General features: G+C 34.1%; 1 protein-coding gene across 50 annotated transcripts in view; it reads right to left on the bottom strand.

Moving 5' to 3' along the window:
• The window catches only part of NAALADL2 (N-acetylated alpha-linked acidic dipeptidase like 2), a 1,339,033-nt gene that overhangs the window by 507,667 nt on the left and 809,355 nt on the right, over nt 1-22,011 (bottom strand). For all 50 annotated transcript variants that reach the window (XM_084990315.1, XM_084990322.1, XM_084990307.1 and 47 more), the window contains one exon: nt 8,657-8,807. In XM_084990315.1, coding sequence (XP_084846441.1) covers nt 8,657-8,807 — 151 coding nt within the window. The remainder of the gene's footprint in view (nt 1-8,656; nt 8,808-22,011) is intronic.

The following is a 22,011-nucleotide window of genomic DNA, read 5'->3' as shown; positions in this document are numbered from 1 at the left end:
GAGTAAAAAAAAAAAAAAGAAAAGAAAAAAGAAAAGAAAAATGGAGCTGGAGGAATCAGGCTCCCTGTCTTCAGACTATACTACAAAGCAACAGTCCTGAAAACTGTATGGTATTGGCACAATGACAGACATATAGATCAGTGGAACAGGATAGAAAGTCCAGAATTAAACCCACACACCTATAGCCAACTAATCTATGACAAAGTAGGCAAGAATACACAATGGAGAAAAGACAGCCTGTTCAATAAGTGGTGCTGTGGAAACAGAACAGCCACATGGAAAAAAATGAAATCAGAACACTCCCTAATACCATACAAAAAAATAAACTCAAAATGGATTAAAGGCCTAGGTATAAGGCCAGACACTATAAAACTCTTAGAGGAAAACATAAGCCAAACACTCTGACATAAACAACAGCAACATCTTCTCAGATCCACCTCTTAGAATAATGACAGCAAAAACAAAAATAAATAAATGGGACCTTTGTTAAGTTTAATTAACTTAAAATTTTCTGCACAGCAAAGGAAACCCTAAACAAAACGAAAAGACAACATACAGAGTGGGAGATAATCTTTGCAAATGAATCAACTGATAAGGGATTAATCTCCAAAATTTATAAACACCTCTGCAGCTCAATGTCAAAAACAAAAAAAAAAAACCATCAAAAAATGGGCAGAATATCTAAATAGACACTTCTCCAAAGAAGACATATGGATGTTCAAAAAACACATGAAAAGATGTTCAACATCATTCATTATTAAAGAAATGCAAATCAAAACCACAATGAGGTACCACCCTACACAAGCCAGAATGGCCATCATCAAAAAGTCTACAAAAAATAAGTGCTGGAGAGGGTGTGGAGAAAAAAGAACCCTATTACACTGCTGGTGGGATTGTAAATTGGTGCAACCACTGTGGAAAACAGTATGGAGACGCCTCAGAAAACTAAAATTAGAACTACCATTTGATCCAGCCATCCTACTCCTGGGTATATATCCAGAGAAAACACATGTACTCTGATGTTCATTGCAGCACTATTTGCAATAGCAAAGACATGGAAACAACCTAAATATCCATCAACAGAGGAGTAGATAAAGAAGATGAGGTACACATACACAATGGAATATTACTCAGCCATTAAAAGGAACAAAATACCAGCATTTTTAGCAATTATCATGCTAATAGAAATGGACCTAGAAATTATCATGCTGAGAGAAGTCAGCCATACAATGAGACACCAACATCAAATGCTTTCACTGACATGTGGAATCTGAAAAAAGGGCAGAATGAACTTTTTTGCAGAACAGATACTGACTCACAGACTTTGAAAAACTTATCGTCACCAAAGGAGACAGTTTGGGGAGAGGTGGGCTGCACTGGGATTGTGGGATGGAAATCCTATAAAATTGGATTGTAATGATCATTGTACAACTACAAATGTAATAAATTTTTTAGTAATAAAAAATAAACAACACATTAGATCAGACACATCAATCAGATATTTTATTAGAGCAGATATAGAACATTCTATCCAAAATCAGGAGAATATTCATTCTTATTAAATGCACAAGGAACATTTTCCAGGAGAGATAGCATATAAGGTCACAAAATGAGCCTCAATAAATTCAAGAAAATTAAAATCATATCAAGCATCTTCTTCAACCACAATCTTATGAAACTAGGAATCAATCATGGAAGAAAAAAAGGGAAAAGTCATAGAAATGTGGATATTAAAAACATGTTACTGAACAACAAAGAGGTCATTAGCGAAACTAAAAAAAAGTACCTGGAGACAAATGAAGACAGAAATATGACATAACCAAAATATGTAGGATGAAGCAAAAGTTGTTCTAAGAAGAAAACTCACAGCAATTCAGACCTATATCAAGAAAAAAACAAAAAAGTCTCAAATAATCTGACTTTACACCTAAAGAAACTAGAAAAAGAAAAATGAAACCCAAAATTAGCAGAAGGAAGGAAATTATAAAGATTGCAATGGAAATAAATCAGAGACAAAAAAAAAAATAGGAAAAATCAAAGAAACTATGAGGTGGTGATCGAAAAAATAAAACAGACAAAACTTTAGCTAGAATAACCAAGAAAAAAAGAGAAGACTCAAATAAATCATAAAGAAAGACAAGTTACAACTGTAACCATAGAAATACAAAGGATCGAAAGAGACTACAATTACATGCCAACAATTTGATGACATAAAAGAAATTGATAAATTTCTAGAAGCATAAAATAGTCTAATATTGAATCATGAAGAAATAGAAAATATGAACAGATAAATTACTTGTATAGAGATTTAAACAGGAATCAAAAATCTACCAACAAACAAAATCCCAAAACCAGATGGCTTCACTGCCGAAGTCTACAAAACATTGAAAATAGATTTAATTTTTTCCATTCTTTTATCAGTATTAACACAGTATGTTTAAAGATGACTTAATACTCACCTTCCAAAAAACTGAGGAGGGAAATCTCCAAAATATATTTTATAAGGCCAGTGTCACCCTTATGTTAAAACCAGACAAGGACAACACAAAAAAAGTAAATTTAGGAGTTCCCTTCATGGCTCAGCAGTTAACTAACGCCACTAGGATCCATGACGGTACAGGTTTGATCGGTACAGGTAGTCTTGCTCAGTGGGTTAAGGATCTGGCATTGCTATGAGCTGTAGTGTAGGTCACAGATGCAGGTCAGATCCCACATTGCTGTGGCTGTGGTGTAGGCCAGCAGCTGAAGCTCTGATTCAACCACTAGCTTGGGAACTTTAATATGCAGTTGAGTGCGGCCCTAATAAAAAAAGAAATATCACTGATAAACACAGACAAAAATCCTCAATAAACTGTTAGTAAATAAAATCCAACAATATATTAAAAAAAGATTGTATAACATGATCAAGTCAGATTTATTCTAGGGAAGCAAGTGTAATTCAGTATCTACAAAACAATCCATATGATACAGCACATTAAAAAAATAAAGGATTAAAATCATATGGTCATGATGCAGAGAAAGTATTTCATAAAATACAACCAGCATTTAACTGTCAATAAAAGGGGTATAGAGGGAATGCACCTCAACATAATAAAGGTTGTATCTGACAAATCACAGCTAGCAATATACTACTCAATGATGAAAAACTGAAAGCTTTTCCTCTAAAATCAGAAATAAAGAAAATATCTACTCTGGTCTCATATTCTAAAAAGTATTGGAAGAACTAGTCAGAGAAATTATGCAAGAAAAGAAATAAAAGACATCCAAATCAGGACAGAGAAAAACTCACTCTTTGCAGATGATGTTATATTATATATAGAAAACCCGGAATACTCCCGCTGAAAAGATGTTAAAACTCATAAATAAATTTAGGAAACGTACAGGATACAAAATAAACATATAGAGATATGCGGCATTTCTATACACTAATAACAAATTAACAAGAGAGAGATATTAAGAAAACAATTCCATTTACAACTACACCAAAAAATAAAAAAAAAGTTAGGAATAAACTTAACCAAGTGCATAAAAGATTTACACACTGAAAACTTTAAGACATTGCTGAAAGTAGAAGATACAAGTAAACGAAAAAATACTCTGTGCTCCTATATTGGAAAATCCCTAGATATCCATACTATGAAAAACAATCTACAGATTCAATGCAATTTCTATCAAAATTCCAATGGCATGTGTCACAGAAATAGAACAAATAATTCTACAATTTGTATGGAAACAAACACATACACAAAACCCCAAATAACCAAAAGAAGCTTAAGAAAGAATAACAAAACTGAAGGTATTGCATTTCCAGATTTTGAACTATGCTGCCACACTGGTAATCAAAACAGTATGATACTGGCACAAAAACAGACACAGAAATCAATGGAACATAACTGAGAGCCCAGAAATAAACCTATACATACATGATTAATTTGAAACAAAAACATACAATAGGGAAATAATAGTGTCTTCAATAAATAGTGTTGGGAAAACTGAACATCCACATACAGAAGAATGAAACCAGAGCATTTCTTACACTATATATCAAAATTAAATCAAGAAGCATGATGGACTTGAATATAAAGACATGAAACCATAAAATTAGTGGTAACCTCAGTAACAAACTTTCACAAAGTTTGTCTGTTTGTTTACTTGTTTGGGGGGATTTTACTATGAAGGCAGGGAAATAAAAGCAAAAATAAACAAATGGGACCATGTTACACTAAAAATATATTGCACAATGGAGAAAATCATAATCAAAATAAAAGGCAACCAACTGAATGAGAGAAGATTTTTGCAAATCATATATCCGATAAGAGGTTAATATCCAAAATATAAAAGACCCATAAAACACAGTAACAAAAAGACAAACAATCCAATTAAAAAATTGGCAGAGAGTCTAAATACACATTTTTCTAAAAAAAACATAGCCAACAGGTACATGACAAGATTTCAACATCCCTAATTATTAGGGAAATACAAATCAAAGCCACAATGAGACATCACCTCATACCTGTTGAAATGGCGATTATTAAAAAGACAAGAAATAACATACATTGGAGAAAAGAGAAACTTTATACAATGTTGATGAGACTCAACTAGTACAGCCAATATCAAAAACACTATATATAAAGATTACTCAAAAAAATTAAGAGAAATAAAACATGAACCAGCTATTCCACTCCTGAATATTTATCCAAATAACACAAAAATACTAATTTGAAAATACGTACTCACCCTTTATGTCCATTTGAGTATTATTTACAACAGCCAAGACATGGAAACAACCTAAGTGTCAGTTGCTTGAAGAATGGATAAAGCAGCTATGGTATATATACACAATGGAATACTATTCGGCCATTAAGGAAGCATGAAATCCTTCCATTTGTGACAACAAGGATGGAACTTGATGGTATTATGCTAAATGAAGTAAGTCATAAGGTGAAAGACAAATGCACTATGATTTTAGTCATGTGTAGAATCTAAAAAAATCCCAAAACAGACAAATAAAATGAAAACAAAATCATAAATCCATAGATAAATTAACAGTTATCAGAAGGGAAAGAGTTTTGAGGGCAGGCAGGTGGGCAAAATGGGTAACAGACGTCAGCTGTATGGTGATGGATGGTAAATAGACTTTTAGTGATCACTTTGTAGTATATACAAATGTTGAATTATAATTCTGTACACTTGAAACATAATTAAAAAGAACTCAAGATATTATCTACGTCAAAAAACAAAAGTTTTGATTTTTGTTATTCTAAATCTTTAGAACTTTATCATCCTCAGATTAGTTAATAAAGTGGAATATTTCATTTTACTTCATTTTATCTTTTATGGCCACACATGCAGCATATGGGACTTCCCAGGCTAGGGTTGGCTTGGAGCTACAGCTGCTGGCCTGCATCACAGCCACAGCAAGGTTAGATCCAAGCTGTCTCTGTGACCTACACTGCAGCTCACAGCAATGCTGGATCCTTAAGCCACTGAGTGAGGCCAGGGATCAAACCTATATCCTCATGGATACTAGTTGGGTTCATTTCTCTTAAGCCACAAGGGAACTCCTGGATTTTTTTTAAGTTGATAAAGAGATAGTTTTACATTGATTATTCTAATAATTTTTTAACAGTCAGTATTGTATGGCATTATGTCAAATAATATTGTTCACTATGAACATCTATAGTTTTTTTGGTTTGTTTTTATTTTTAATTTTATTTTGTTGTTGTTGTTTTGGCTATTCCCATGGCATGTAGAAATTCCCAGACCAAGGATCAAATCTGCACCACAGCAGCGACCAAAGCTGTTGCAACAACACTGTATCCTTAACCCACTGCACCACAAGAGAACCCCAGTATTTGCAGGTTTTATTTACAATAAACAGCTTGCCTTTTCCTCCTCTCTTTTCCCCTCATATCTGAGGAGGGATGCATTATTTTTTTTAAATGTAAGTGAGACTAGAAGGCTCTGAAATCTCAAGACAATTTTGGGAGAGAAGGATAAAAGAATCCAGGGGTATAAATCATGGCAGCTAATCAGAGCTTCCTATCAACCAGCACACACACACACAAAATACAATGGGTTATGCTGTTTCCTTTTCTGTATATTGTATACAGATCCATGAACATGAAAGAGATCATCTCTCTTCTCCTCCTCTGCCACACATGCATTCTGGCATGATACTTGTAAAGGAAATTTTCATGCAAGTCCTCTGTAAGTACATGTCATTTATTGCACTGCTATTCTGTTGTTGGATCTAAGTAGTCTGATTTCTAATTTTTCCCAAAATGGTTACATTTGTATGAGAATGTAGGCGTATGATTGCTCATATTGTACAAAAATTTCTTTTAAAAGTAATATAAAGAATGGTAAAAGTAAAAAAGTTATCTTTTGGCAAATACCACAGTAATAATTGTAAAAGAATCACTGATGGATGCTAAAATTTGTGAGGAAAAGTGAAAGATGGATATTTATATAATCTCATAGTATCTTCCCACAAGAAACTCATTAATTACAAAGGAAAAAACAGTACCATTACAGTAGAGAAAACTAGCAGACACTACCATAACAAGAGATCAAAATTAGCACCATGAGAATTAAGACATAATCACGGTATGTATCTCCTCATATGATGCACTGAGAAAGGTATATCTCTTCTGAAGTATTCCTACCAAGAAATGTATAACTACAATCTAATCATTAGAAAATATAGGGCAAGCTAAACTGAGGGGCATTCTACAAAATAAAGTAACAGCATTCTTTAAGAATTAAGGCAGTAAAAGAAAAACTGAAGAATTGTTCCAGTTTGGAGAGGATTAATGAGATAAGACAACCAAAGGCAGTATGGAATTCTGCACTGGATGCTGGACAAGAAGAAAAAAAATACAGACATATAGTGAGAGAATTGGAGAAAGGTGAATAACATCAGTAATTAGTTAATAGCATTGTATCAATGTTAATTTTGACTGATAATTATAAAATCTTATATAAGATGTTAATATTAGAAGATGCTGGGATAAAGATAGATTCTTTATATACCATATTTGCACCATTTTTGTGAGTTGAAATTATTTCAATATAAAAAATTAAATTTTTAAAAAAGCATTCTGAGATCCTCAAGACTCTGTCCAACATTTCACTAGATATGACTGAATTCTGCATTTACTAAATGACCTGAGCCAAAAAAAAATGTTAGGAGTAAATGTTGCCAGTGTGGCAACTTAGCGAATTAAGCAGAGTATTCATAAAGTGTCCACTTTTCAGTGGCACCGCAGACTAGATTTGCAACGAAAAGTTTGATGCCACATGCAGCCTCTCACTGCTAAGGCAATACAACCCCAGGCAGTTAGGGCATTTGTAAATGAGAGAGCTCAACTGCTATTTTTGGTGATGCCTGGAAATTACAGATGGACACTTACTAACTTTAATTTCAAAACTGTAATAATGAGATAGTGGACTGTGCAAAGTAGAGATCAGTGAAGGCCCTGAGAAAATTCTTACATGGATTATTAAAGGAATAGGTACTTTAGAAGAAAAGTAGCTCTCAGTAGACACAACAAATTTCATAAATTATAACTCATATTTGATTCAATTTGTTTCCTTCTTGGAGCATGTTATTAATTCATTGGCTAAGTTAATATGTATATAAAGGACTTGTGCAAGCTGTTAGTCAAACCTGTTGTGATATTTTGTAGAAAACAAGGAAAAATATTGACAGAACACATGGATAATTCTATTTTTTGTTAGCTTAATTCCTGACTAAAGTAACATGGTTAATGGGTTAGTATCACCCTGAAAGGGGGAGCAAAGAGCTTTTGCCCAGCCAACTCTGTGTAAACAGTATATTTGTCAATGACACATTAGACAGGAAATTCAATGATACAGTGAGCAACTGCCAAAATCACAGTTGTCTTCTCTTTGTCACGAGATCCCCATTATAATGAACACAGCTTGCTGGGAAAGAAAAGGGTGGCAAAATGGCCATCTCAATACTGCCAGTGGCTGGACAAGATTCTTGGGGTTTTTTTTTTTTTTTTTTATTTGGTCACACCTGCAGCACGTGGAATTTCGCCAGCTAGGGATCGAACTTACACTACAGCAGTGACCCAAGCAATTGTAGTGACAACACTGGATCCTTAACCCACTGCACTACCAGGGAACTCCCTGAGGTCCTTTCTTTCAGGGAGCCAGATAATTGGATCATATTAACTCTGTCCTTCTTCAGCATCATTTGCCATTCTTTTAGTCACCTAACTTGTACCCCTAAACTCTGGATTTAAAGTTATGACTAAAACTCGAAAGCCACAGATATTTCATGTGTCTAGGCATGTGCATGTGCTTTCTACTTACATGGAGTACTCATTCCACATGGTGTTAATATATCTTCTCTGTTAATCAATAACAATACATTAAATGTTTTATCTCTTTACAGTACTGTAAAGTATTGAGACAAAAATCTATTATAGACTTTTTAGGAAGTTTTATTCCAGCAAATGGAATAGTCTATAATTTTGAGAAGATAAAAAAAAATTCACTTTATAAAATGTGGACTGGTGAGAATTCAACTTTGCTATCCCTTGATTAATTTAGATATCTTGGTACTTATAAATTGCAACTTTGTAATGATTACAAGAATAATAAAGTTTAATAATGAACTTACCAATACTTGGATATCCAGGTGTAGAAGGGTCCCCTCCTGGATTCAGTGACACCATGAAGGTATCATAGCTAAGATTTGTAGTCTTTGGTAAGTCGCAAGGATCAATATACAGAAGAACACCTCCAAATCCAGCCTTCTCCAGTAAAGAAAGCTAAAAAAAGGAGAACAAATTATTTAAAATATCATCATATGCATTAGTGGCTCATATACTGCCATTTCATAAATGTGACTAAGATGATTTCTTTTTATGTTGTTTTGCTTTAAAAATAAGCAGACTCTTCGGATTTCCTCAATACCAAAGCTCAGGTAACTATCCTACTGGCCTCTTCCTTTTTCCTCTGTTCAACAATTTTTAAACTGAATTTCTATTATGTTTATGTTTTATTTCACTTGTCTGCATTTGGAATTTCTTCATTTTTCAGTTGTCCAAGTAGATCTGAAAGTTTTTACAAGATTAACAAAAGATCTACCACAGAAAACTTTCCGTTGTAAAAGGAGAGCTATCCTGACCACTATCATGTCCTTCCCAGAAGATATCCACAGTATTTGTTCTCTTTCCTCTAGGGCTGAGCCTGTTGCACCATTGCTAAAATGCTGAAATACTTTCACACTGTTGGGCAAGCAGCTGCTGTCCTGAACCTCCTGACAGCCCCCACGATACTAGTCACTTTGGTCTCTGCCCTGGAAGTCTCAGCCCGACTTCTAGTACAACAAGATGGGTATATACATAACCAAGGGACTGGCCTCCTTCTGAATAGTCAGTTCCTGCTCTCTCTTTCATTCAATATTTTGAAAATAGCCCCTGATTACTGCATATGAACATGTTTAATGCAAAGTTTCTTCTCTGTTTTATAGTACGTACATAACAGAGAAGTATGATGGGGCAGATGAACTTGACATCTCAGGTTTTTTGTTTTAACTTGTTAATTTTAGGCATTAAAGATCTTATCTTAGTGTGACTTACATGATGTGCTAATCCTATTTGATTCCCATGTGAAAGGAAAAAAAATTAGGGGGACTAGGGAATAGTGGAGACAATGACTAAGAGTCATATTGAGGATAGGCAGTCACTGTTCATCATGTGACTCTTTTTAATGTCTATATTTCACTTCCCAGTTACTGCTTATGTTATTTATTGAGTTTCACAGTAGACTAAGCAAGGCAGTAATTTGTGTTTCAGACTGGATCTTTTGTACCATTGTATACCTCACACGTAACATGCACACAGTAGGCATTTAGGACAATTACTAACTGAAAGAATGAATGAGAAAGATGCTGATTTGGGAATTTCTCTTGTGGCTCACAACATAACTTCTCGGTGCTGTTTCTATGGTGGCTGTGGCCCTAGCCCTGGTTCTGGAACTTCCATATGGCACAGGTGTGACCAAAAAAATAAATTAAATTAAATTTAAAAAAAATAAAGATGCTGATTTGGCACAATAGCTAGTCTTGAAAGAGATCTCTGAGAAAGTATTTAGGATGTACTTCTACTTTGAAAATAAAAGAATTGTAAATATAACATAATTTTAACTATATAATGGAAATAGTGTTTAGAAAATAAAAACTTATGCTTGAGGTAAGTATAAAATATTAATGACATCTTTCCAACTGTTAAAATGTTCTGTGTTTTTCCATTTTTAAAAAGGAATGAACAAGTATCAAATATTTTTATAAGAGAAAGAACACTGAGAACCTAAACTAAGTATAATTGACTCACATGTACTTTTTTTTAATTATTATTTCCCCAGTACAATTTTTTTTTTCTGCTGTACAGCATGGTGACCCAGTTACACATACATGTATACATTCTATTTTCACACATTATCATGCTCCATTGTAAGTGACTATACATAGTTCCCAGTGCTACTCAGCAGGATCTCATTGCTAATCCATCCTGAAGGCAAAAGTTTGATCTATTTAACCCAAGATCCCCACCCACCCGACTCGCTTCCCCTCCCCCTTGGCAACCACAAGTCTATTCTCCAAGTCCATGATTTTCTTTTCTGTGGAAAGGTTCATTTGTGCTGTATATTAGATTCCAGATATAAGTGATATCATAGGGTATTTGTCCTTCTCTTTCTGAATTACTTCACTTAGTATGAGAATCTCTAGTTCCATCCATGTGGCTGCAAATGGCATTATTTTATTCATTTTTATGGCCGAGTAGTATTCCACTGTGTATATTTACCACATATTCTTAATCCAAAAATCTGCTGGTGGACATTTGGGTTGTTTCCATATCTTGGCTGTTGTGAATAGTGCTGCAACAAACATGCGGGTGCATGTGTCTTTTTTAAGGTGCTTTGTCTGGGTATATGCCCAAGAGTGGGACTGCTGGGTCATATGGTAGTTCTATGTATAGATTTCTAAGGTACCTCCATACTGTTCTCCGTCGAGGTTGTATCAGCTTACATTCCCACCACCAGTGCAGGAGGGTTCCCTTTTCTCCACAGCCCCTCCAGCATTTGTTATTTGTGGACTTATTAATGATGGCCATTCTGGCTGGTGTGAGGTGATATCTCATGGTAGTTTTGATGTGCATTTCTCTGATAAACAGGGATACTGAGGATTTTTTCATGTGCTTGTTGGCCATCTGTACATCTTTCTTGGAGAAATGTCTATTCAGGTCTTTTGCCCATTGGGTTGTTGGTTTTTTTACTGTTGAGTTGTATAAGTATTTTGTATATTTTAGAGATTAAGCCATTGTCAGTTGCATTATTTGAAACTGTTTTCTCCCATTCTGTAAGTTGTCTTTATGTTTTCTTTTTGGTTTCCTTTGCTGTACAAAACTTGTCAGTTTGATTAGGTCCCATTGGTTTATTTTTGCTTTTATTTCTGTTGCTTTGGGAGACTGACCTGAAAAACATTCTGGTCAGATTTAACTGTCTTTTTTCCCCCATCAGTGTTTTAATGAAGATGGGGAAAGGATTCAGGGAGAAAGGAGAAATGAAAGACATAAAAAAAAAGAAAAAATAATATGTGAATAAGAGGGCCAGATTTAAAACCAACTCTCCAAATGTTTGGACTGAAGTCTTTAGGGAGGTTTTCTAAGGTTTAAATGCTGAAATTGCTAGTCTCAAAAAGAATAATCAATGGAATGATTTTGATTGCTCTGCTTATTGTAGGAGAATATATCAAGAAAAAAATATGAACCTCTCTAAAAAGCAATTTTTTAAATATTACATTTTTTTATTACTAAAGCAATTTGTCATCATTAGTGTGAAAGAGATACACACCAAAAAAAAAAAAAAAAAGAGAGAGAAACGGCTTAAGGATCCCACATTTTCATAGGTGTGGCTTAGGTTGTGACTGAGACTGGGCTAGCAAATATTAACATATTAGAGTTTCTAGATCCATGCATTGGGGCTTATGCAATTCACATATACATTTACAAAATAAAACTAACTCTGATAAACACTATTTTGCAACATTTTTGTTTTTCACTTAACAGTATAAACATCTGTCCATGTTGACAAGTACTCTTTTGTTTCATTTTAATAGCTATATACTATATATGAGCAATAAAAATAATATTATAAAAAGGCCATTGGAGTTCCCGTTGTGGTTCAGCAGAAACAAACCCAATTAGTATCCATAAGGATGTGGGTTCAATCCCTGGTCTTGCTCAGTGGGTTCAGGATCTGGCTCTGCTACGAGCTGTGGTGAAGGTTGCAGATGTGGCTCAGACCTAGCGTTGCTGTGGCTGTGGTGTATGCCAGCTGCTATACCTCTGATCACCCCATAACCTGGGAACATCTGTATGCCACAACTACAGACCCTAAAAAGAAAAAAGAAAAAGCCCATAAAATGTTAAACAACCCCTGATTATTGATCATACCAATAATTTTTAATTTTTACATTATATTGCTATAAACTTTCTTATGGATAAATCATTGCACAAATATTTGTAGAATATTAGGTAGAATAATAGGTAGAAATTCTAAGTCAAAGCCAAAGTATTCCTGTTTTTATGATTTTTTTATAAATGAATTTCACTCCAGAAAGGCTAAAACAAGTTAGTTATATGTTATATTCTTTTTTTTTCCTTTTTTTTTTTTTTTTTTGGCTGTACCTATGGCATGCAGAAGTTCCTGGGCCAGGGAATGAAACCATGACACAGCTAGAACCAGAGCCGGGGTAGTGACATTTCTTACCAGTAATACATGTGAGTACTTTTTCCCACTCATTATCAACATTGAATAGTGTTAATTTTCAAGATATTTGTCAATCTGGTGTATTTGTCCAAAATTTCAGAAAAAATCATTAATGGAGTTAAATTTATTTTGCTTGTGATTTTGGCCCATTCTATATTTTCTTTTGAGAATTACCTGCTTATGAAAAAATATTTTTACAATTCTTGGGCCATTTACCCATTCATGACTATATAGTGAGTGTCACTTTTGTGCAGGTGATATGCTGGCAATGGGATATGGAGGTAAGTAGGGCAATGTTTCCACTTTTATGAAGTTCAGTTTATCAGTGGAATGAACAGTTTTCATCTTGAGTGCCAGCTCCAATTAACTGGCAATGAATGGACACATGGAAAAAGATTGTGAGGCCAGGTTCAAGGTCAGTGGAGAGTGGTTCTTTGAGAGATTTCTGCTATGGATACAAGAAAGAAAAATGGTAGCCAACAATTTTTTTGTTTTAATCTACTGAATCCTGCTTTAGTGAAATGGTAAAAATATCTTCACAAATCTCTTCTAAAAAGGTAAATATGGTAACTATTAAATGTTTATGAAACCTAATGGTTAAATTTATCTTAGTCAAAAATAAAATGCTGGAGTTGCATATTTTGTCTTTTCCAGTTGTATTTAGTAATATGTTGTGACTGCTTTTATGAGGAATATGTATCGTGATGTGTTTCTATATCCAATAGCAATGAATCAATGTGGTTTAATAGAATATTATTTTTGGCCAGTGTTGGTTACCACCCTATAACCCTGAATAGAAAACTTTATATATAATTTGACCCCCTCTTGCTATCCTCTGCCTAGAGTAGTCGGGCTTGAGGTGGACACTTCTTCAATGTTGTCAGATCTGGTTCCTGGTACCCTCCTTCACTGGCCATCTTAAATTAGTAGTTTAATTCAGTGACTCAATTTCAATAATCGTCTATTACTGGATTCCCAATGACACTGCCAATAGAAGAAACTGTCTACATTAAATCAAATTTTGCAAATGTTCCTTTGCATTGTTAGCATAGCATTTTGAACATGATAAGGTAAGCATTACCTAAAATGCTCAAAAGATCTACTATTCTGGTGAGATGATATTAAAACAAACAAACAAAACATCTAAGGACAAGCCAATATCACCGGATGAAGCCACCTCTAACTGGGCTGTCAGATGGCAAACTGTCCTTGCATTCACAGGTGAAAGTTATGAGCTCTGCCTAGGCCCTCTATAACAGCTTGACACCTAGATTGACAATTATACTGGGGGTATAATAGCTGAAAAGAGAGGGAAAGTGTTAAGGTCAAGATTCCTGACATTGAATTTTGACTGTCCTTTGCTTTCCTTTCTCAAGTATATATGTACCAAGTGTGGGGCTCTTTGCCATGCTTACTACCTTGTAAACTAAGACAACATTTGACATAAATGGAGCCAATCAGAACTTGGAATGGAGACACAAAAAATGAGTCAGACAAATGGTATTAGGTCTGAGTGTTGCAAGGTCATGGCCACTGGCTAGTGTGGTGCACTGACCCACCAGGCTGTACCCCCCAGAAGGGGCACAATTTTCTAATTCACACCAAGTGTCATAAGAGCAAATAGCTTCTCGTTCAGAATTAACTCTCTGATACGGGTGCGCAAATAAGTGTTTTCAGGACGTAAAAACTATGAGCTTTTCCAAGGAAACTGGTGATGAAAAAGGAACAGGAGTTCAGAGAAAACAGATGAGAATGGGCAAAAGAAGGAATGGCAGGCACAGACCTCATGTCTTCCTGTGCTCCTTTCACTTGGACTGGGTGAGATTTTCCTTCCTTTTGATGAGAGTGCTTCTGCTATTTGTAAGTAAATCAATCCATAACTAAGACAAGAGAGAAAGCATGAGACTGGGAGGCAATACTGGAGTTTGGTACCAACCCTGACACTAAATAGCTACATGACAACTCATATAATTTTTCTAGGTCTTGGGTTTACCATCCATAAAATACAGGGATTAAACATTACTATCAAAGACCCATTCTGTCCTTTGAAATACCATGTAGTCTAATCCTATGATTTAAAAAATGTTTATGAAGACATTTATTATACTTTTAAAAATATTGTCACCTATGAAATTTGCTTTTAAAATCTTGGTCAGGAATACTATCTCCAAAAATAACACTTTCTATGATTAAGAAAGATTTTCTATGTAGTTTTTATGATGTAATTGCACTCAACATATAGTATAAGTATTTTAACTTTGCATTAAACTTGTATTACCAACAAACCATAAGGAAAACTGAAATACTCAGAATCTATACACTAAACCTCTCAATTATTGAATTATTTCCTCTTTTTCAGTTTAAATTCAGTACTATTTTAAATAGTACACTGCGTAGTTTAAAACCATTTCACAGTGTTCACACCCAAAAAAATATATGACAATTGCAATAAATCATGCAGGGTTAAATGAACACTATTTCAATGCAATTATCAATATTTTGTTTAAATTGGAAGTATTTCTATTTTAATAAGTACCTCAACATTTTATTTCATTTCCAGGAGAGAAGCTAAATGTTGTGTAAATTAACTGAACATGTTTATTTGAAATGTCTACCAGTGATAATTACTCGTACCCACATAAGAATTTTTTCTCCTCCAAAAACATCGCATTATGTTTGTGAACTTAGGCACTGTTAAACCAGCCTTCTACTCACATGCCTCCCATCTCTTTTGTTTAACTCAAAGAACCACTAAGGGGTTAACTAAGTTTTCACGGGTTCTAATATTTCAATATGCATGAGGTATCTGAGATAGTTGTTAGACTGGTAACTGAGCTATGGTCCTTAGTATTCCCAAGACACTCTTCTGTTTCTATAGTGGCAGTCAATTCCTTTCAAGCTATCTCATGGCTTCACAACATTTGAAGTATTATAATGCTTCCAGCCTCCAAAGTGAAATTTTGTTAGTATTTATTTTTATCCTCAGTAATTAAAAGGAATTTGGTAGATAGCTTTAGTAACACTAAATTATGACCTTCTTGAAGAGAATAATCCTATAGCTTCATTTTATATTCCTAGTGCCTAGTATAGTGCCTGGCAATAAACAATTTTTCTATTGTGAGTTAATGAACAAATTAGTATACGTACCAATGAATAAATGAATGAATCAAAGAAAAACATAGTGTATAGGGGTACAAGTGTATTACCTGAATGTTATTTTGCTTTATGTTTCATAACCACTGGCTGGAAAACTTTTGCAATAAATTTTGTTGCGGTATCTTATGTATGTCCATTAGAATGTGAGTGTAAGTATTAAGCCAACTTGTTTCTGATATTAAAAAAAAAAACACATTCAACTAAGTGTGTTGTCTTCTTATACTTCTGTAAAAATACACATTAAAATATGTTCTTTTGATTTTTTAAAAGTTCATTTTGTCTTATGTTTTGTTATCTAAGAGTAGCGATAAAGAGGGCAGACTAGTCTACAGGGATTTGAACATGTGAATTTGTCTTATTGACATGGTCTTATAGATAAAATGCCTTTCACCAAGAAATGTGATCTCATATTTCTTGCACTGAACCGTATTAATATATTTCTCCTTGTGTATAGCATATAAAGCTGTTTCCAAATAATCCCCTCTAAAATTAATGGTACTATGAATCCATAGGCAGAACATAAAAATCTTACAGATCTTACAATATAAAAAGCTCCCTGGGAATGATTCACTCAGGAGAAGTAGTCTCATACCTGAAAATGGTCCCACATAAGTTTATATCCCCAGTGTCTTGGACAGACAGCATGTGGCACCTGGGTGGCTGCATGGTATTCAGGTATTCAGGGAAAAAAATCATTCAAAAAGAATCAAAGGTAGAGTAAAAGAGAAAGAAGTCAACTCTTACTTATCTTACTTAACTTCTCTATTTACTGATATCTACTCTTACTGTTCTACTCAAACACCTTTTCTACGCCAGAGGGAGGATGCTTTGCTATTGTCATTTAGATGATCTACTCTTTCACAGGGCTAGCAAGGGAATGCTGGTGGAATTCTGCAACTAGGCTCTAATCCATTTACAGATGCTAAACTGTAGACTCACTTTTGAATCCACTGAATGTCAGCCTTGTTTATTTTCATTGGTCACAATGCATGAGCTCTCTGAATGACCACCTCATGTCAAGAACAAAAGGAGGAAACAGGTGGTTTTCTCTGCACTTTAACTTCTTCAAAACATTGGTTCAGCATTAGAATTATTCTTCTGGTCCCTATAGCTAGAAAAGTTTTTTGAGCCTTCACATGGAAAATAAGAACAAATGTAACATAATGAGACAAACTTAGTTTTATAGATAAAACTAAGGTCTATTGTTATGGACTGAGTCGTGTCCCCCTAAGGCTCATATGTTTAAGTCCTACCCCACAGCACACCTCAGAATGTGACTAAATTTGAAAATAGGGCCTTTAAAGAGGTAACTTAGGTTAAATGAGATCATGGGTGAGCTCTAATCCAATGCTGCTAGTGTCCTTATAAGAAGAGGGAAAGACATCAGGGAGCTATGTACACAAGAAAAGACACATGAGGACACAGTAAGGCTATCAGCAAGCCAAGAAGAGAGGCCTTAGGAGAAACCACACCTGTCAATACTTTAATCTTAAATTTTCAGCCTCTAGAACTGTGAGGAAATAATTTGTGTTTAACCAACCTGCCCTGGTGTATGTATTTTGTTATAGCAGACCTAGCAAATTAATACATTCACACAAGATAAATACCTGCCAAACTTCATACAAAGATTCAAGAAAATAGCATGAAGAGATCTAGGTCTTCTGAGTCATCCTCTAGCCAGGTGCTAACTGTACATCTACTATAAGCCAGGTTCTGTCTCATACATTATTTGCAGATTTTTATTCAGAGCTTTGGTTATAAGTATTTCAATTCCTATTATACAGATGCTGAAACCGTGATTCAGGAAGGTGAAGAGGTGGACCCGGGGTCAGAGCTAATAAGGTGTAATGCCAGGGATCAAACTAGAGTTTTCTGAATTCAAGTCTAGCGATCTTTCCACTGAAGCACAACTTCCTTTTCAATTATACATCCATCCTTTACAAAGACAAATAGATGGGCTAAAGGGTGAATTTATAAAACACATCAGATGCTTCTTGCTGTAATGTTCTTTCTGAGAGGACACTAAAATCAATACTATGTGACTTATATGCCTGTTTATGTAGATTGCTAAAAAGACCTGGATTTTTACAGAGGGCCATAGTGGAGATTAATATGTATTAAACAACATAATGTGTATATTTTAAAGATTCATAGCTATAATAACAGAAAAATAAAAGTACACTTTTAAAAACCATGAAGTATCATTTCACAGTACATTCTTATTCATTTAAATTAAATAATTCTGGAATAGGCGGAAAATAAAAATAGTGAACATATGTGCTTATTTCTTAAGCAGATATTTTGACTTTGGGCTCAAATTTTATGTTATACTTTCTTCTTGAGATTGTTTTCCCTATTAATAGGCTTGTTGTTTGGTCCTTTAATTATATATTGTATTGTTAGCATGCCGTTAAAGAGATTTGTAAAACTCCTGTTTGCTTTGTTATATTTCAGAAATAAACTCATCTTTGTTAAAGAAAAAAAAGACTATTATGATGAGGAGTATTCACTGTAATCAGACTGAGTATATCCACGGCATAATCACAGCATTCTTTTTTGATTTCACTGAACACCTTTACTTGGATTTCAAATTGCTTTGCTTGATGTATTCAAAGTTATTTAAATAATTCTAGTGAGATTAATAAGAAGCAATGACCTTCTGCTTTTGTAAAGAAAAACTTGAAGTTATTTAGAAAGTTAAGCCTGTTGTCAGAGTTCTAAAAGGAATCTTCAACTTTTATCATTACAGTACAGAGGGAAAGAAGGAGGCAGGGAAGGAAGGAGGGAGGGAAGGAAGAATGGGGGGCAGAAAATGTCCCATTTTAGCATATTTGTTATTGCACTTTAAACTAGTATCTCATTGTGGCCTTTGGAATTATTCTTATTTCACAAATGATGAGGATGATGAGATCAAGAACACATAGTTGGAGTTCCCATCATGGCGCAGCAGAAACGAATCTCAGTAGAAAGCATGAGATTGCAGGTTCTATCCATGGCCTCGTTCAGTGGATTAAGGATCCAGCATTGAGCTGTGGTGTAGGTAGCAGACTTGGCTTATATCTGGCGTTGCTGCGGCTCTAGAATAGGCTGGCAGCAACAGCTCCGATTAGACCCCTAGCCTGGGAACCTCCATATACTGTAGATGCGACCCTAAAATGACAAATGACAAAAGACAAAAACCAAAAAAAAATTATAATAATAACATAGTTAACAGTGGATTTCAGACTAAAGGAATGTGTCTTCAGAATTTATTTCCCTGTGCTTTTCCCATTAAACCATAATGCTTCCAAGTAATAAAAAAAAATGTGACTTCATATTTTTTTTTATTTTTAAAGTTTATATTAAATTACTTGACAATGTTTGCTATGTGAAAGAGTTCTAATTTTTTTTTAATTTAAAAATATAATGCTATTTTTCCAACAATGGCTTCAAAAATATTGAGGAGAAGGCTGTGATTTATTTTCCCACTTCTCATATATCCTATCCATGGTGGATCCACCTATCTAGAATATGTCCATTACTCCAGGTTCTAGGTTGAGAACACAATGATAAAGTGGGGACAAGTAAGTATTAAACTCAATTATTTTATTTTCAGAGAGAGGTATTTGATATTGGGATAGGAAACACATTGGCCTGAGGTATTTCCCTCTGTCTAGGTGGTTCATGAATTGAAAACAATGAGAGGTATTTGACCTTATCAATTTCTCTAACATCATTTCATTATTTATAGCCAATATTAAAAAATACATATACTTGTCATTAGTAAATGTGTTGCTGATATTACCAACTGCATGCACTTCTCTTTCCATCTGTAGACATGCTGTTGCTTTTAAACCAAATAGATCATGCTCAGAAGGAATAGAAAATAATATTATCACTGTGTATATTTATAAATTAAGTCACAAAGACATAAGCTTTTGATTTACCAAGCTAATTTTTTTTTTTTTGCTTATATATGAGCATATGAGAGAGGAAGAGATAGGCAGCGGAGAGACAGAGCACAGCCTCACAGGCCCACATGCATGGGATTATGTAATTTTCTACTTGAACAAACATGATCAAGGAAAAATATAGTTTCTTCACATCATTTAGCCTTTGAAAATTTTCTATTAAAAAAATTAATACATGTTACCAATATTCTTAACTAAGAGCACACTTACCAAATGCTGTAATAAGTAGAGATAAACTCAAGGATAATACATAATAAGAATAAAATATTTCTATAAATGAATCTATACACAAAACATAAACAGACTCACAGATATAAAAAATAAACGTATGGTTATCAAAGGGGAGAAGAAGGGGGGAGGGACAACTTAGGAGTATGGAATCTACAGACATAAATTACTATACATAAAAGAGTTAAGCAACAAAAATTTATTGCAAAGCACATGGAATTATATTCAACATCTTATAATAACCTATAATGGGATATACTCAGAAAAAAATAACAGAACCATTATGTTTTAACTTGAAACTAACACAATAAATCAACTATACCTCAATAAAAAAGAAAATATTTCTGGGAGTTCTTTTGTGCCACAGCAGGTTAAAGATCCAGCTTTGTCACTGCTCTTGTGTGAGTTTGATCCCTGGCCTGGAAACTTCTAAATGCTGTGGGTGCAGCCAAAAAATAAATAAAAAACAAATAAAAACATATTTCTAAAGCATCTCAGAAGTTAACTCTTGTTTATATTTATTGACCAGTTTCTGGTGTTTCAATGTGCCGATATGAACAAATATTCAATACTTCTATTTCTGCTACCTAAAAAATGTTTCCTTAACATAAATATTAAATAGAGTCCCCAATTTTCTTATACATAAAAAACTTAATGATTAGATATATATGCTATGTACAATGTTTTCTTAATTTGCAGCATTATGAATCATCATACAAAAATTTTAAAAACAAAGTCAAGTCTTGGGAGAGTTTTATTATTTTTTAACTGAAATTTTTGTGTGTGTCTTCTCCAAGCTGGGTAGATATGGAGTAAATACATGAGAGAAAATCAAATGAATATTAACATAAAAAGATGTTAAATTTCTTTTAGAAATTTACCATAGAAAAACTCCAAATCTTGTACTAGTTGCAAGTGATACATGATATTTGAAGTTGTTGGTAATATTTCTTTTTTTAATTTATTTTTTATTGTTATTTCCCCCCACACTTTTTTCTCCACTGTACAGAATGGGGGCCCAGTTACACATACATGTATACAAAATTTTTTCTCCCATTGCCATGCTGCATTGTAAGTATCTAGACATAGTTCTCAGTGCTACAAAGTAGGATCTCATTGTTAATACATTCCAAGAGCAATATTTTGCATCCATTAACCTCAAGCTCCCAATCCCTCCCACTCCTTCCCCCTCTACCCAGGCAAGCACAAGTCTATTCCCCAAGTCCATGATTTTCTTTTCTGTGGAAAGGTTCATTTGTGTTGTATATTAGATACCAGATATGAGTGATATCATATGGTATTTGTCTTTCCCTTTCTGACTTATTTCACTCAGGATGAGAGTCTCTAGTTCCAGCCACGTTGCTGCAAATGGCATTATTTCATTCTTCAGTAATATTTCTGAATGTAGCAAAACTTTTTTTGTAGCTCAGCTTTCAAACAACATGTCAGATGAAAAGAATAACAAGTCTTGAACTGAACTGGCCACTAGTTGAGGGATACTGGGTTTGCCACTGAAAGGCCACACAGTTCAGTTTCTCATCCATAAAAAGAGATGACAAAAAATGACTGACAGATTCAAAGATATATCTGAAGGATTTGGGGAGCATGAAATGCTACACAATGTGTAAGGGTTTTCATTTTGTTTTGTTTTCCATGATAATAATAAGAAGAGAAGAATGAACCAGGTTAATAATTGAAGGAATGGTATTTCTTTGTATTTGTCTGCATCGGAGAATGGTATCAGGGAAAAAAGAAAAAAGAACAACAAAAAAACTAGTGATCCTGACAAAAAGTTTTTTCTTGACATAAAAATAGTGAAATTTTATTTATTTCCAAACGTAAATATTCATGTAACTTTAAAATATTC

The sequence above is a fragment of the Sus scrofa genome, chromosome 13, assembly GCF_054392235.1.
Source record: "Sus scrofa isolate SSC_HxYL_T2T_F1_AM1 chromosome 13, Sscrofa_HxYL_maternal_Yorkshire_Landrace_v2.0, whole genome shotgun sequence".
NCBI lineage: Eukaryota > Metazoa > Chordata > Mammalia > Artiodactyla > Suidae > Sus > Sus scrofa.
This window is presented reverse-complemented; position numbering and strand designations above follow the sequence as displayed.